Source organism: Gigantopelta aegis, chromosome 4 (assembly GCF_016097555.1).
Source record: "Gigantopelta aegis isolate Gae_Host chromosome 4, Gae_host_genome, whole genome shotgun sequence".
Taxonomy (NCBI): Eukaryota; Metazoa; Mollusca; class Gastropoda; order Neomphalida; family Peltospiridae; genus Gigantopelta; species Gigantopelta aegis.
Window position 1 is genome coordinate 104,689,811 of NC_054702.1, and position 17,700 is coordinate 104,707,510.

Below are 17,700 nucleotides of genomic sequence, written 5' to 3' on the forward strand. Positions count from 1 at the left end.
TTTTTTTTTACAGGTACCCCATACATGTTTCAAGCACAAGGTTGATTTACACAGTGGTACTAGATGAATTAAAATTGCATACATTTGTTGCCCAGATAACACTTTTTTTTTTTTTTACAACCAACACACTAACATTTATCACCAATCACAGGACTTGTGGTGTTAACTGCTTTATCAAAAGTGGTGCACCTCGAACTTTGACCCAGCCAGACGTTAGTAGTGGTAAAACTGATGGTTCTGGCGTAGTTTGGCCCATTCATTTAACATGGGGGAGGTGTCACCCTCTCAGCGTCACCCTCCCAAGAGGGGATGGTGACGTCACAGCCCAGATGAATTTTGATTGGCTTACTAATGGCGATTTTAAAAAAACGGGGATATCCCATACCGTGCCAACTAACCAGGAATCCCCCCCCCCCCCCCCCCAATACTCTACACCAAGTAACGGGTAAACAATAAGAAACCATTCCATAAACACTAAGTTCAATGCCAAGACATGTATTAACATAAATGATGGCTATTGTGCTATTAATAAAATCATAAGACAAAAATACATTTCCACTATTTATTTCCCCATGTTCATCATGAGTGGACCACAGGTCATGGGGGTCCTGCGCCCACCCTTACAATATATTGATCTAATTCTATGCATGCTTCTATACAATTATTGTAGCATTTACAAGTGTTCAACGTCAGATGCCTTCACCCAAGAATTAAATTTCTTGGGCCAGTTCAACCACTTGACATAGTGTTCTTTGTTCAGTCCACGTCCTCTTGTCTTTAGAATCTTCTCGACTTTCCAGAGATTGTCTTCTTTTATATCAATCTGTTGGAGTTCAGGCTGGTAGAAGGTTCCCAAGATTTTATCACCATCGTAGTCCTTCACTCGATACAGAGGTAGTCCACCGCGTAATAGGGTGTGGCTGATGGTGAAGATTTCTCCTGTCCACTTCTCGTCATATTCCCGAGTGAATACATTCCTCAGATGAGTGAGTCTCACTTTATCTCCAACCTTGAATCAGAAGTGCTTCTTCTTTGTTTTCACTTCTTCCTTGGGCCAATACATTTTCCACCAAATGTTGGTTTCTTTCTCAGCAGTGACTTTGTCTGGAGCCATACCGATTGTCCTGTGATAGGTGGAGTTATAGTTGTTGGCAAAAGTCTGCAGACGATCGACGTACTCATAGAACTGTTTATAGGTAAAGTACCGGTATATCCTTGTCTTGGTGGTTTTTAAAACTCTTTCTGCCACAGCCGCTTTGGTTTCGTTGTTGGTGAGTAGATGCTGGATGTTCCTTTGTTTAAGAAGTCTCTGAACCTCTCGAGCTCTGAACTCTTGACCTCGATCCGTGCGAATTCGTTTCGGTTGTCTCCCCTCTTGAAATACATCTTCCAAAGCTCTAGACACTGTCAGGCCTTTCTTATCTCTTAGTGGTCTCAACCATAGGTGTTTGGAGAACACGTCGATCACCACCAACACAAATGTATAACCTCTGTTATACTTGGCAAATTTCACCATGTCCATGAGGTCAGCTGACCACTGGTCATCAATTCCAGTAACTACAATCTTGTTTCTGGCAAATTTTCTTCTGATTGGGCGTTGTAAACTATAAGCTTCTTGTCTTTGCAGCCATTTTCTGATATTGTTTTTGCTGATGACATACTTCCCGGCTCTTCTGACATATCTATACAGTTTATCTGAACCAGAAAAACTAGCTGGGTTGGTTGGATCATAATAAATGTCTTTCAAGTAGTCTTCCCACATGATCCTAACTCTTGAGTGGTGTCAACAATTGTGATACTTATTTACAAAGGAGACGTTTTATATAGTCTAGTTGATATCTTTATCATCAGAGTCTTCTTCCTCACTGTCTGATTCATCATCTGGTATGTCAATGTGATAACTAACTTTCTCAGCTACTGACTTCAGTAGTGGTTTAATTCTCTCTTTAAGTGCAGTATACTCTGTATGGCGTTCCATTTTCTCGATTCTAGCTAGAATCGGTTTCATCAGAGAGGATCCTGAAAAGCACTGAGTAAATAGTAGTGCATTAGCTAATGTATTCATATAAGTCTGTTCCCATGACTTGGCTATCTTTTGATCCACCCATTGTTCAGACCTTCCCTTGTCCAAATAGTTTTGACGGTCTTCAGCCATCTCCTCTTTATAACAATTGTAGGTGAGCTGCCACAGATACTCATCATGGGTGTCGTCATGCCTTTCTTCATATTTAGCTATTTTTGAAGGAGGTTCCCCACCATTTTCTGGATACCATGTTTTCACGTGTCTCTGCAGATCGTGAACGTCCTGAAACACTAATCCACAATCGTCACAAGCATGCATTTCGGGGAGCTCTTCTTCACACGTCTGCTCACTTTGAAGGTCTGAATAAGAATGAGACATCTCTTGACTGTTCTCCCCTTTTATAGAATTTGTCACCTCTTCTGCAATATCATGGATTTTACTTTGTTTGTTCAGAGCATTAGGTCGTAATCGTTCTGCAGCAGGGGTCAAAGGCTTGAGATCGACAAAGAGGTGACCATATGTTTTTTTCACTGCATCTTCGTACCGATGCATAAACATTTCAGTATGTCTTGGATACATCTGTCGGGCCAACGTTATGACTTGTTGCTTGTCGATGGGGTTGTTGAACAGCACCAGGTAATGACAGTTTCTTCTCTGAGTCGGGTCTTTGCTGTGATACAAGTTCTGGTTGATGGCAATCACCGAGAGGTTTCTGTGGTGACTTCCTTCTGTGAAGAGGTCAGTGATGCGAGAATCTTTGCCAGTTGTTGACATCAGGTCATCCAACACAATGAAATTTCTGATTCTAGGATCCAAATAATGATCTGTTTCCAAGTCATCAGGTATGCCTTGGACAAATTCGACCCATACAGTTGTCTTGATAATGTCATACAGAGGCTGCCAACGTCTGTAGAGCCACACGATGCGTTGGGGAGATGGGTTGATGTTCCCATTTCTCAACAGTTTGTACACCAGGAATGTCTTTCCACATGATGTTGGCCCTGACACAATCATCGTAAAAGGATGTAGTAACACTTGAGGAGGAGGAGGAGGAGGAGGGAAATGAGGAGGAGGGAAATGAGGAGGAGGAGAAGGAGGGAAATGAGGAGGAGGAGGAGCAGGAGGGAAATGAGGAGGAGGGAAATGAGGAAGAGGAGGAGGAGGAGGAGGAGGGAAATGAGGAGGCGGAGGAGGGAAATAATGAGGAGGAGGGGGAGGGAAATGAGGAGGAGTAGGAGAGTGGAAAGTCTGTCTATGTCTCCTCATATTATCTTCTCTGGTAAACAACTTCCCACATTCAGGACAGGAGCTCTTCCCTATGATGTTATCAGCTTAACAACCTATTCACAAATGAATACATATTGATGATTCTTCTCCTATTTATAGTTTTTATTGCAAAGCATTCTGGGTAATTCTCCAGTGACCATAACTGAGACTGGTAACACCATCCTCAAGGAGATACCTCTTGTCATCGAAGGGGGAAAGTCCTAGTTTGTTGAGTTGGATGCTGTACAGTCGGTGGCCATAGCTCCTGATCTGTGTCATGCGAGACATGCGGATCTCCTTATTAAAGAGACACTGTTTATAGTGTTGGTGCCTAGTGTGATTTTTAATGACACTTTTCTTTATTCCTTTGGCTGTTTTCTTCTCCATCATTTTGCTCTTCTCTTGGTAGACACGAGAATACATTTTAGACTTCAGACCAACACATTTATGAATAGGAATGCCATGCATTTCGTCTTTCATTTTACCTAGGACCTTCTTGTTTGTGGTATTGTAAAGTGGATGGCTAGTGTCATAGTCAGATGTGTCAAATAGGTGTCGTTCTTCCATCATATCTTGGTAAATGTCTTTTGTTTGGATGTTGTAGCACAATGAATCGGTGTCGGTGAAGAGGAGTTGGGCTTTTGATTCATATTTCACTTTGATGTAGTTATAATGGAAGTTGTACATCAATATTTTAGACTCATCTAGAATGGCGAATCCAACGTAGATTGGTCTGTTCAAATACAGCCTGTGTTTTAACAGGTGGACAGCCACCAGATCTTCATTAAAGATGCGGAAGGCATGGAAGTTGGGTTTGGCCACCAATTTGCATGCTCTCTTCTTGTTGTTAATAAGCTTGACATCCACTCTCTTCCTTAAGTTTTCCATGGTTTTCCCAAAAACTTAATTATTCATCAGCTTAAAAAAAGTCCTTTTCAAAATCGTTTTTGGCAGCCTTTCTTTTTTCTGTGTTGAACTCTATGTAAGCTTTCAGCCATGGCAGTTGTTTAAAGACCATCACTCGATGAATCTTAGTCATCTTCATGCCCAAGGAGATGTAGAATTTCAAGTTGCGGTAATGGACCACATATTTGTCTTTTGGCAGCAAATTAGGTATTATCTTTTCGGTGGAGGTGCCATTCAAGTTCAGTTCATCTAACAGCTGTTTGGCATATGGGGAGAGCATCTCTTCAGTGACCTTGAGTTTCTCGGGGGATAATGGATAATCATTGTGCAGGTCGTGGAGTTCATGGGGGTAGTCAAGATCCACTTCCAAGATGTATCCTTCTGGTGCATCATCTGGCACCTGGGCAATATCCAACTGTTCTATGTCTGTCTCATCAAGTGAAATTCATATACAGGCAGTGATTGTGACATGGCCCAGCCATATAGATTGTTTGCATCTAAGTAGATTATATGGCCTTCAGGGTGTTCATGATTAAATTATATTGTACTATAGCATTTATATTTATGTTATGTCTTATGAGAAAATACCCCATGAATGAGTAGAACCAGCTTATCTCATTCCTATCTCGAGATGTTTGGATATTTTGAGCTGGGTCCATGTCAAGAGACGGGGCCGCTTTTCCATTACCGCGACTTAAATGTATCGAGATGAACACTGAATGACCCCCCCCCCCCCCCCCCCCCCATAAGACAATCTACATCTCCATTCAGTCTCACAGAGTCGGACATGACGTCACAGTCGATTCCAGTATAGATGCTTGTAATATGTTTAAGGGATATTCATTTTGAAACAGAAGACACATTCATAAAACTTACTTTTTTCACAAACGTGAATTGGCGTCCTTCTTCTTACGAGTAAATGATTTGACGTCCTTTCTCTTAGGAGTCAGTTTTGTGTAACAAAAAATGGGGTGAATTTTCGGTTTATATACCATGTAGATGAGTCCATCTCATCTAGGGGTGATGGAAGGGTTAATGCTACTTCTACGTCGACATAACATAAATGTAATTATTGTTTACATATGGTATGTCTGTTCACATTCATCATATACTGAAATTATTTTTAAATATAATAAGTTAATATGAATGAAATATTTTTAACAACATAAAAAGAACCCCGCCTGCCCCTTTTCTAGCTGTGTGCAGTCAGAATGTTGTAATACTTCCAATACTATAAAACCTATTCCCCAAAACTGTGTAGGGATATTCAGGTCATTACACCGCCCTAAATTAAAAACAATTATAAGATACACAGACTACTGTTTTACGGTAGCGCGAGTTCGGGTGATGCTTGTAGGTCAGCCAGTGGATAGCGGCTGTCCTATATGTTTCATCATATAGCATTTGAATAGTATAGCATACTGTCTACATTCGTAGTGTAAACAGCAAACTCTGGAGTCTAGTCATTATATACTTATATACTCACAAATATATACTTTAAATTTAATACACACACACACACACACACACGCTCGCGTGCGCACACCACTAATTACTGCCTTCGTGTTTGACCTAATTCAGTCAACACCAGCGCATACCGGCTTGTGCCTATTTTAACACAGCGAAGGCTGTACATTGTCATAGATTTACACGCTAAGGAAAGCTGTACTTAATAAAATACTCTTGTCGACGACGCAGCAACATAGTTTGATATTGTTTGTCTTTGTTTATTGTGTTTGTTAACCTGTTAAGTATATGAAAGGAACTTCCTGGTTAGTTGGCGCGGTATGGGATATCCCCATTTTTTTAAATCGCCATTAGTAAGCCAATCAAAATTCATCTGGGCTGTGACGTCACCATCCCCTCTTGGGAGGGTGACGCTGGGAGGGTGACACCTCCCCCATGTTAAATGAATGGGCCAAACTGCGCCAGAACCATCAGTTTCACCACTACTGACGTTATTTGGTTTAGTACTACCCCTAAGACTGTTAAAATTACCAAATATTTGACACCCAATTACCGATGATTATTAAATCAATGTTCTCTGGTGGTGTCGTTAAACAAAACAAACTTTTAACTCAGGAGCCATCAGGTGATAACGTTTTCCAAAAATAAATTCAGTATACCACCATAGCATAGTTTGGTGTGTGGGTTTTTTTTCTGTATTAAACTGGTCATCGTATCGCGTTATATGATGGGTTCTCCTAAGATACATGTACCAAAGTTGATAATCGCGCATTGTAAGTACGTTACAGTGTCGTATTACTATCAGTACATTAACTATGTTGATTTTCTCGTCTGGTAGCTCGTTTGCAGGTGCGGGTGCGGGATCTAGCTCACTAGAGTGCATGCCTGCTGGGCTAGCTTCGTAGTATCGAATCGTGTCAATGGACCCATTCTCTGATTGGATCTTTCCCGTCCCAACCAGTGCACCACAAATGGTATATCAAATGCTGTTTTATTTGATGTCCTGTCTGTGCGAAAGTGCTTGTAGAAGATTCCTTGCTACTAATGGAAAAAATGTATGTTTCCTCTTACTCTATGTCTGACATACAATAGCCAATGCTTAATACATCAGTAAGCTATAGTGGTGTTGTTAAACAGAACAAACATTATATTGCTGGTCATTTTGTGCATTAACATATTTTTGCTGCTACTACGTTACAGTGTGGTCTGTTGAGATGTTTTCCAATGCAGTGCTTCTAATTTCGGATAACGACTGTTTCTTTTTTCTTGCACAACACAGACAAGATGCATATTTGACACAAATGTCCCGAGAGAATGAAAACGACAAAAAGACGAATAGGCCCTGCCCTCCAGCCAGGATGATGAACATGTACGCTAAGACTTCCTTCTTCAGGATAGCTCCAAGGAAACCAAATAACCACGACAGACCCGTTATGGATGCCAGTTTGAAAAACCGAAACACTGGAACACTTTCTTTTATTCCCACCATGCTGCGCTCTTTGGATGTTTTGTGGAGGACGACACAAGTGAAGATGAAAAATGCTGTTGAAAGAAGCACGGTCAGTCCAGCTGGTATAGCAAAAGATGGGATGGACACAAATCCCGGTTTAATGAAACAAATGGTCATGTCGTCGTTATATCCAAGTGAGCTTTCTCCGAGAGAAAAATAATTTACGAGGATGTGTAGTGCAACAATGGTACCAGGGACAATATATGAAAATAATGCATACTCGAGAACTATTATCTTCTTGTTATCGTTAAGGGTTAAGGCAGAAAATACGTTTCTGAAAACTCTAAAGACGTGAAAGGAGCAAACGTTCATCCAGGCAAATGTTACGAGCCAACTGTAATGGATGAGGATACCCATTACTGTGCACACCACACGATCGTCCGTGGCTCCCGCACCAAACAGATAGAGAGTCTGAGACACGAATAATGAAAATGTGAGAAACATCAGGTTAATTCCCGGGAGCGTCCTCATCTCTGCAAACAGACAGTGTGTTATGAAGCAGATCAGTAAACATATTAAGCTGATTCCAAGGCAAACGCTAGTTAGAATTTTCATTGTATATGTGGAAGAGTCCGTACTGGAGAAGTTGTAGTGAGTTGTGTTATCACTCAAAGTAGCATTGTTCAGCCACATTTGTCGCAGGTAATCAACGCAAACTCGAAGTTTCAACGAGTCTGTTATTTCATAGTTTGGCTCACACACATGGAGAGAATCAGGAATAATAATCAGAGAACCATTTGGAGCTCGTTTATATTCGTTTTCTTGGAATTCAACTTGTGGGCAATAAAGGTGAGGTGAGGGAATTTCCAGAAAGATTGATGATGCTGGTTTCCTTGAAGTTGCACCAAGGAAACGATCCGTTAGTACCGACTTCAGCCTTTCTCCTGAAATGTTAAATGCTTTAGGACTAAAATAAATTGATGGAATGGACTTGAATACCACAATTCTTCCTTCATTTAGTATCCCAACTGGTTCATACTGTATAGCGAGTAGACTGTCCATTAGCTGAGAGATAAGTCTGGTAGTGATACGCGGCTCAGTAACGAGAGCAGTGACATCTACATAAGCAACTACCTCAACACCTTTCACTGACCGAACACTGGTTCTTTGTGTTGTGCTGGTCACGTTGTTTGATGCGGCACCTGGGTCTTGTGGGTCTAAAGGAATTCCATTTGCCAAGCTACTATCGTTTTGTTTCTCCTGTTCGTAGTTTCCCTTCACTTTCGTCTCGTCATAAACATATGAAACAACTGTCATATTAAGCGTAGCAAGATTCCGCTGGTCGCGTATTCGTCGAATCATGTAGTTTATTAATGTTTTGTTGGAAAGTATTGGACTGATTTGTAATGGTACTAAAGGAACCAGCACTATCTTCAGTTTAAAAAAACAATACCGTGTGCTGAATAAAGAAAGCTTGTACAGTTTCCTCCCCTTAGTTGGTGCAGTGATGGGCACAGCATTCTTCGGCATTTATTCTGCAATAGAATTAAAACATTAAAAATATACATATTTAAGAATAAAGTCATATATTATATATTTATTACATTATTAATAATATACAGAGATGAATGTAGCTTGTCTACTCTCGGTATTTTTAAGGAAGGACGTAGCCCAATGTCAAAGGGCTCTCTTGATGCACGATCGTTCTAGGATCTATCCTCGTCAGTGGGACTATTGCGCTATTTCTCGTTTTAGCCAGTGCACCAAGACTGTTATATCAAAGGTTGTGGTATGTATTATCCTGTCTGTGGGATGGTGCATACAGAAGATCCCTTGCTACTAATGGAAAAATGTAGCGGGTTTTCCTCTCTGAGACCATATTTCAGACTTACCAAATGTTTGACATCCAATAGCCGATGATGGAAAAATCAGTGTACTCTAGTTGTGTTGTTAAACAAAACAAACTTTAACTTGGCATTTTTAAGCTTTAAAGAAAAAAGATATGTAGCGTGAAAGTAGTGGGATAAGACCATCAGTAATTATCTATAGTCCGTGCCACAGCGAACGCCTTTTCTCATATTATGAAATTTACTACAAGTTATTTATTGCACACACACACACACACACACACACACACACCCACACACACACACACACACACACACATACATAGATATCAAACTATAGCTAGTGGACGCTCTATCTTACAAACAGTGCTAGTGTAAATCGAATACCTTACCGACATAGTGTCCTCGTATTCCTCTTCTTTGCATCGGTCACTTGCAGCTTCTACTTCAGGTGTTGCTTCGAAATTTAAAATAGCAGAGAAGGCTTTAATACCCCACGATAGACCGAAGTCTTCACACTTAACTGGAAACGTTAGACTATCTTCTGGAAATCCATTGCATAAAAAACAGAAGATATTTCTGAACTTTCCAGTGCGTAGTGGATTGTAGTAAGCAGAACAAGCTTCTGCAATGCTTGTGTTATATGTGTGCCAATATCCCGTTTCATCACACGTAGACTGTATTTCGCTTTCCAACACCTTGCATTTTCTTATCTGATCATTAAACTGTCCTGGTGGAACGAATCCAATCCAGCAAAACCGATTTGCCCACGATAAGAAGTCTTTTAAATGGCAATCTCCTTTGGCTGGGGTACGTCATTACACTCAACTAAGATGTTCCAAGGTACAGAACTTGTGATTCCTTTACATTCTGCACAGAATCTGTTTCATAAAGGTGACGTTAGCATCGACCCCGGCGGACGTCACGCGTGCCGTTACCAACCGTTCTCCAAGAGAATCTAGTTGAGAACTGTGACACCCTGTCTGCTAGATCTCTGCTGTAGTTCTCCGATTCAGGACTGCAGTCAGTAACAACAAAGTACTTCACCAGGTAATCCGTCTTGAATGGGACACCAAGACACTGGAACGAGTACAGGGGTGGCCCAATGTGAAGGTCGGGGCAACAGTCACCAAATATCACACAGTCCCATCGGCATGAACATTCGTAACAAGGTGGACACGATTTTCGTCTTGAATCTATACGGACGTCCTGGAAGATCGTCGCTGAACTCGGCGGTTTTATTTCCTGTAATGCAGTTGTACCTTCCGCAGTATTTCTGATGTTTAGACTGGATGAGGGCAACCAATGTGCTGTTGGTCACGTCTGCTGAAGTGGGAAAGCCATGTTGTTTCAAAAGACAAGGACAAGAGTCCAGAGTATCATGTTTTAAAATAAATGATTGGTTCAATGTTCAAATGTTCAAGTTAAAACACAAACAAAAAACACCCGCCGTCACACATTTAATATTATGTATAATAAGACAAAAGCGTCCGGCAAAAATTACCCTGTAACAAAACAATGTAGCAAACTATTCTCCAGATAAAGTTTTGGAAAATGAGCAGATGTTCAAGAAACATCTGGGACATAAATCCTTGTAATGTTGTTGGATATGTTAAACAGCTAGCAGGTGGAAAGCATGACAATATAAATAGCCATAATAACATAATAAACAAAATTGTATATATAAGTTTAGAGCTAAGTGTTGGCTGTGGCGGTCTCGTAACTGAATATTTATTAAGTGTAAACACATTTTAGCGCCAGTATTGCAACGGCTATTCACAGATCTCACGGATCTCATCTGAAAACAATAGACACATATTGTCATTACATTGGCAGATCCAGGGGGTGAGGGCTGTCACAGGAAATCCGTTTGAAGTGCCTTTTTAATAACTTTGGTTTTGGACGAGAGTGGTGTATGTGTGCGGGTGTGTTTAAAGTCACCATCCACAATAAACAAACAGTAAATTATCTTGAAGGGCGTATCTGGGCATACTTTATTTTCTAAATTTACCGATAAGCATGCCCCCAAACAGACCCTTACACGATATCGCTCCCTTTGGCTCATATTTCCTTCGTCAAACTCAAATTTTCATTTATGCATGCTGGTCATCTTGGCTTGTGTGGTCAGGGGGATTTGGACTTTTTGCGTGGCAACATATCACAGAACTAAGAATCAAGCAACGGTTTTCTCGACACTAAACACCTCGGCTACCAGTCAAGGAAAGTCTTGTGGTGAGTGTTAGTGGTCAGTGCGATACAAGTCGCTATCATGAATTTGTGCTTACATTCAAAATAAGAATCAGCACGGTGTTCGCGCACTCACACACCTCGGTACATGTACAGGAAAAGTGTTTTTAGGTGTTAGTGGCAATGGTACAAGTCCGTTTTCTAATGTTCCCACCTCCCCAAATGAGCCGTTTAAAAGTCAATTTTGGCTGAGGCCCGTTTCCCCCCCCGGAAAAAAGAGTTTTTTTGTTGGAGGGGTTTTGTTGTTAATCAATTTCAAAAGTGTTCAAGGAAAATGTTGTTTTTATAATAAGAGTTTTGGGAAACCCCCCCCCCCCCCCCCCCCCCCCCCCCAACCCACACACCACACCCCAAAAAACATGGTCCTTTTTGGGTGTTATTTTATAATATGGTAGCGGGTAAATTGGATTCCTTTCCGGTTTGTTTTTTGGAACCCGGCAAAGAACTTATCGCGTTTGCGGATCCAATGGGTTCCACCCTCTCCCCACCAACCGAACCAACCCCATTTGGAAGAAAAAAGGAAGGGGTTGCCCATCGCTGTGGTTGTGCGGGTGTGTGCCGGTGGTAATATTTTGGCCCTGGGTTTTGGGGGAAGACTTTAAATACTAGGGTGTTCATGATTAAATTATATTGTACTATAGCATTTATATTTATGTTATGTCTTATGAGAAAATACCCCATGAATGAGTAGAACCAGCTTATCTCATTCCTATCTCGAGATGTTTGGATATTTGAGCTGGGTCCATGTCAAGAGACGGGGCCGCTTTTCCATTACCGCGACTTAAATGTATCGAGATGAACACTGAATGACCCCCCCCCCCCCCCCCCCCCCCCCCCCCCATAAGACAATCTACATCTCCATTCAGTCTCACAGAGTCGGACATGACGTCACAGTCGATTCCAGTATAGATGCTTGTAATATGTTTAAGGGATATTCATTTTGAAACAGAAGACACATTCATAAAACTTACTTTTTTCACAAACGTGAATTGGCGTCCTTCTTCTTACGAGTAAATGATTTTGACGTCCTTTCTCTTAGGAGTCAGTTTTGTGTAACAAAAAAATGGGGTGAATTTTCGGTTTATATACCATGTAGATGAGTCCATCTCATCTAGGGGTGATGGAAGGGTTAATGCTACTTCTACGTCGACATAACATAAATGTAATTATTGTTTACATATGGTATGTCTGTTCACATTCATCATATACTGAAATTATTTTTAAATATAATAAGTTAATATGAATGAAATATTTTTAACAACATAAAAAGAACCCCGCCTGCCCCTTTTCTAGCTGTGTGCAGTCAGAATGTTGTAATACTTCCAATACTATAAAACCTATTCCCCAAAACTGTGTAGGGATATTCAGGTCATTACACCGCCCTAAGTTAAAAACAATTATAAGATACACAGACTACTGTTTTACGGTAGCGCGAGTTCGGGTGATGCTTGTAGGTCAGCCAGTGGATAGCGGCTGTCCTATATGTTTCATCATATAGCATTTGAATAGTATAGCATACTGTCTACATTCGTAGTGTAAACAGCAAACTCTGGAGTCTAGTCATTATATACTTATATACTCACAAATATATACTTTAAATTTAATACACACACACACACACACACACGCTCGCGTGCGCACACCACTAATTACTGCCTTCGTGTTTGACCTAATTCAGTCAACACCAGCGCATACCGGCTTGTGCCTATTTTAACACAGCGAAGGCTGTACATTGTCATAGATTTACACGCTAAGGAAAGCTGTACTTAATAAAATACTCTTGTCGACGACGCAGCAACATAGTTTGATATTGTTTGTCTTTGTTTATTGTGTTTGTTAACCTGTTAAGTATATGAAAGGAACTTCCTGGTTAGTTGGCGCGGTATGGGATATCCCCATTTTTTTAAATCGCCATTAGTAAGCCAATCAAAATTCATCTGGGCTGTGACGTCACCATCCCCTCTTGGGAGGGTGACGCTGGGAGGGTGACACCTCCCCCATGTTAAATGAATGGGCCAAACTGCGCCAGAACCATCAGTTTCACCACTACTGACGTTATTTGGTTTAGTACTACCCCTAAGACTGTTAAAATTACCAAATATTTTGACACCCAATTACCGATGATTATTAAATCAATGTTCTCTGGTGGTGTCGTTAAACAAAACAAACTTTTAACTCAGGAGCCATCAGGTGATAACGTTTTCCAAAAATAAATTCAGTATACCACCATAGCATAGTTTGGTGTGTGGGTTTTTTTTTCTGTATTAAACTGGTCATCGTATCGCGTTATATGATGGGTTCTCCTAAGATACATGTACCAAAGTTGATAATCGCGCATTGTAAGTACGTTACAGTGTCGTATTACTATCAGTACATTAACTATGTTGATTTTCTCGTCTGGTAGCTCGTTTGCAGGTGCGGGTGCGGGATCTAGCTCACTAGAGTGCATGCCTGCTGGGCTAGCTTCGTAGTATCGAATCGTGTCAATGGACCCATTCTCTGATTGGATCTTTCCCGTCCCAACCAGTGCACCACAAATGGTATATCAAATGCTGTTTTATTTGATGTCCTGTCTGTGCGAAAGTGCTTGTAGAAGATTCCTTGCTACTAATGGAAAAAATGTATGTTTCCTCTTACTCTATGTCTGACATACAATAGCCAATGCTTAATACATCAGTAAGCTATAGTGGTGTTGTTAAACAGAACAAACATTATATTGCTGGTCATTTTGTGCATTAACATATTTTTGCTGCTACTACGTTACAGTGTGGTCTGTTGAGATGTTTTCCAATGCAGTGCTTCTAATTTCGGATAACGACTGTTTCTTTTTTCTTGCACAACACAGACAAGATGCATATTTGACACAAATGTCCCGAGAGAATGAAAACGACAAAAAGACGAATAGGCCCTGCCCTCCAGCCAGGATGATGAACATGTACGCTAAGACTTCCTTCTTCAGGATAGCTCCAAGGAAACCAAATAACCACGACAGACCCGTTATGGATGCCAGTTTGAAAAACCGAAACACTGGAACACTTTCTTTTATTCCCACCATGCTGCGCTCTTTGGATGTTTTGTGGAGGACGACACAAGTGAAGATGAAAAATGCTGTTGAAAGAAGCACGGTCAGTCCAGCTGGTATAGCAAAAGATGGGATGGACACAAATCCCGGTTTAATGAAACAAATGGTCATGTCGTCGTTATATCCAAGTGAGCTTTCTCCGAGAGAAAAATAATTTACGAGGATGTGTAGTGCAACAATGGTACCAGGGACAATATATGAAAATAATGCATACTCGAGAACTATTATCTTCTTGTTATCGTTAAGGGTTAAGGCAGAAAATACGTTTCTGAAAACTCTAAAGACGTGAAAGGAGCAAACGTTCATCCAGGCAAATGTTACGAGCCAACTGTAATGGATGAGGATACCCATTACTGTGCACACCACACGATCGTCCGTGGCTCCCGCACCAAACAGATAGAGAGTCTGAGACACGAATAATGAAAATGTGAGAAACATCAGGTTAATTCCCGGGAGCGTCCTCATCTCTGCAAACAGACAGTGTGTTATGAAGCAGATCAGTAAACATATTAAGCTGATTCCAAGGCAAACGCTAGTTAGAATTTTCATTGTATATGTGGAAGAGTCCGTACTGGAGAAGTTGTAGTGAGTTGTGTTATCACTCAAAGTAGCATTGTTCAGCCACATTTGTCGCAGGTAATCAACGCAAACTCGAAGTTTCAACGAGTCTGTTATTTCATAGTTTGGCTCACACACATGGAGAGAATCAGGAATAATAATCAGAGAACCATTTGGAGCTCGTTTATATTCGTTTTCTTGGAATTCAACTTGTGGGCAATAAAGGTGAGGTGAGGGAATTTCCAGAAAGATTGATGATGCTGGTTTCCTTGAAGTTGCACCAAGGAAACGATCCGTTAGTACCGACTTCAGCCTTTCTCCTGAAATGTTAAATGCTTTAGGACTAAAATAAATTGATGGAATGGACTTGAATACCACAATTCTTCCTTCATTTAGTATCCCAACTGGTTCATACTGTATAGCGAGTAGACTGTCCATTAGCTGAGAGATAAGTCTGGTAGTGATACGCGGCTCAGTAACGAGAGCAGTGACATCTACATAAGCAACTACCTCAACACCTTTCACTGACCGAACACTGGTTCTTTGTGTTGTGCTGGTCACGTTGTTTGATGCGGCACCTGGGTCTTGTGGGTCTAAAGGAATTCCATTTGCCAAGCTACTATCGTTTTGTTTCTCCTGTTCGTAGTTTCCCTTCACTTTCGTCTCGTCATAAACATATGAAACAACTGTCATATTAAGCGTAGCAAGATTCCGCTGGTCGCGTATTCGTCGAATCATGTAGTTTATTAATGTTTTGTTGGAAAGTATTGGACTGATTTGTAATGGTACTAAAGGAACCAGCACTATCTTCAGTTTAAAAACAATACCGTGTGCTGAATAAAGAAAGCTTGTACAGTTTCCTCCCCTTAGTTGGTGCAGTGATGGGCACAGCATTCTTCGGCATTTATTCTGCAATAGAATTAAAACATTAAAAATATACATATTTAAGAATAAAGTCATATATTATATATTTATTACATTATTAATAATATACAGAGATGAATGTAGCTTGTCTACTCTCGGTATTTTTAAGGAAGGACGTAGCCCAATGTCAAAGGGCTCTCTTGATGCACGATCGTTCTAGGATCTATCCTCGTCAGTGGGACTATTGCGCTATTTCTCGTTTTAGCCAGTGCACCAAGACTGTTATATCAAAGGTTGTGGTATGTATTATCCTGTCTGTGGGATGGTGCATACAGAAGATCCCTTGCTACTAATGGAAAAATGTAGCGGGTTTCCTCTCTGAGACCATATTTCAGACTTACCAAATGTTTGACATCCAATAGCCGATGATGGAAAAATCAGTGTACTCTAGTTGTGTTGTTAAACAAAACAAACTTTAACTTGGCATTTTTAAGCTTTAAAGAAAAAAGATATGTAGCGTGAAAGTAGTGGGATAAGACCATCAGTAATTATCTATAGTCCGTGCCACAGCGAACGCCTTTTCTCATATTATGAAATTTACTACAAGTTATTTATTGCACACACACACACACACACACACACACACACACACACACACACACACACACACACACACATACATAGATATCAACTATAGCTAGTGGACGCTCTATCTTACAAACAGTGCTAGTGTAAATCGAATACCTTACCGACATAGTGTCCTCGTATTCCTCTTCTTTGCATCGGTCACTTGCAGCTTCTACTTCAGGTGTTGCTTCGAAATTTAAAATAGCAGAGAAGGCTTTAATACCCCACGATAGACCGAAGTCTTCACACTTAACTGGAAACGTTAGACTATCTTCTGGAAATCCATTGCATAAAAAACAGAAGATATTTCTGAACTTTCCAGTGCGTAGTGGATTGTAGTAAGCAGAACAAGCTTCTGCAATGCTTGTGTTATATGTGTGCCAATATCCCGTTTCATCACACGTAGACTGTATTTCGCTTTCCAACACCTTGCATTTTCTTATCTGATCATTAAACTGTCCTGGTGGAACGAATCCAATCCAGCAAAACCGATTTGCCCACGATAAGAAGTCTTTTAAACTGGCAATCTCCTTTGGCTGGGGTACGTCATTACACTCAACTAAGATGTTCCAAGGTACAGAACTTGTGATTCCTTTACATTCTGCACAGAATCTGTTCATAAAGGTGACGTTAGCATCGACCCCGGCGGACGTCACGCGTGCCGTTACCAACCGTTCTCCAAGAGAATCTAGTTGAGAACTGTGACACCTGTCTGCTAGATCTCTGCTGTAGTTCTCCGATTCAGGACTGCAGTCAGTAACAACAAAGTACTTCACCAGGTAATCCGTCTTGAATGGGACACCAAGACACTGGAACGAGTACAGGGGTGGCCCAATGTGAAGGTCGGGGCAACAGTCACCAAATATCACACAGTCCCATCGGCATGAACATTCGTAACAAGGTGGACACGATTTCGTCTTGAATCTATACGGACGTCCTGGAAGATCGTCGCTGAACTCGGCGGTTTTATTTCCTGTAATGCAGTTGTACCTTCCGCAGTATTTCTGATGTTTAGACTGGATGAGGGCAACCAATGTGCTGTTGGTCACGTCTGCTGAAGTGGGAAGCCATGTTGTTTCAAAAACAAGGACAAGAGTCCAGAGTATCATGTTTTAAAATAAATGATTGGTTCAATGTTCAAATGTTCAAGTTAAAACACAAACAAAAAACACCCGCCGTCACACATTTAATATTATGTATAATAAGACAAAAGCGTCCGGCAAAAATTACCCTGTAACAAACAATGTAGCAAACTATTCTCCAGATAAAGTTTTGGAAAATGAGCAGATGTTCAAGAAACATCTGGGACATTAATCCTTGTAATGTTGTTGGATATGTTAAACAGCTAGCAGGTGGAAAGCAT

General features: G+C 40.8%; 1 protein-coding gene across 1 annotated transcript; it reads right to left on the bottom strand.

Annotated features, from left to right (window-relative positions):
- Positions 1–8,604: 8,604 nt before the first annotated feature.
- Positions 8,605–17,446, bottom strand: LOC121370132. Its single transcript, XM_041495240.1, has 6 exons — positions 16,460–17,446; positions 13,971–15,755; positions 10,749–10,757; positions 9,898–10,204; positions 9,347–9,503; positions 8,605–8,647 (listed from the first exon to the last, which is right to left on the bottom strand). Exons 1-6 carry the CDS (start codon positions 17,444–17,446, stop codon positions 8,605–8,607), a joined length of 3,288 nt encoding a protein of 1,095 aa, XP_041351174.1.
- Positions 17,447–17,700: the final 254 nt, after the last annotated feature.

Bases quoted from the DNA above. Each gene is read 5' to 3' on its own strand.
- LOC121370132 (XM_041495240.1), bottom strand. From the start codon at position 17,446: ATGATACTCTGGACTCTTGTCCTTGTTTTTGAAACAACATGGCTTCCC. The intron at 15,756-16,459 runs GTAAGGTATTCG...ATTCTATTGCAG, and splicing joins AATACGAGGACACTATGTCG to AATAAATGCCGAAGAATGCT. The intron at 8,648-9,346 runs GTATTCGATTTA...ATTCTATTGCAG, and splicing joins GAGGACACTATGTCGGTAAG to AATAAATGCCGAAGAATGCT.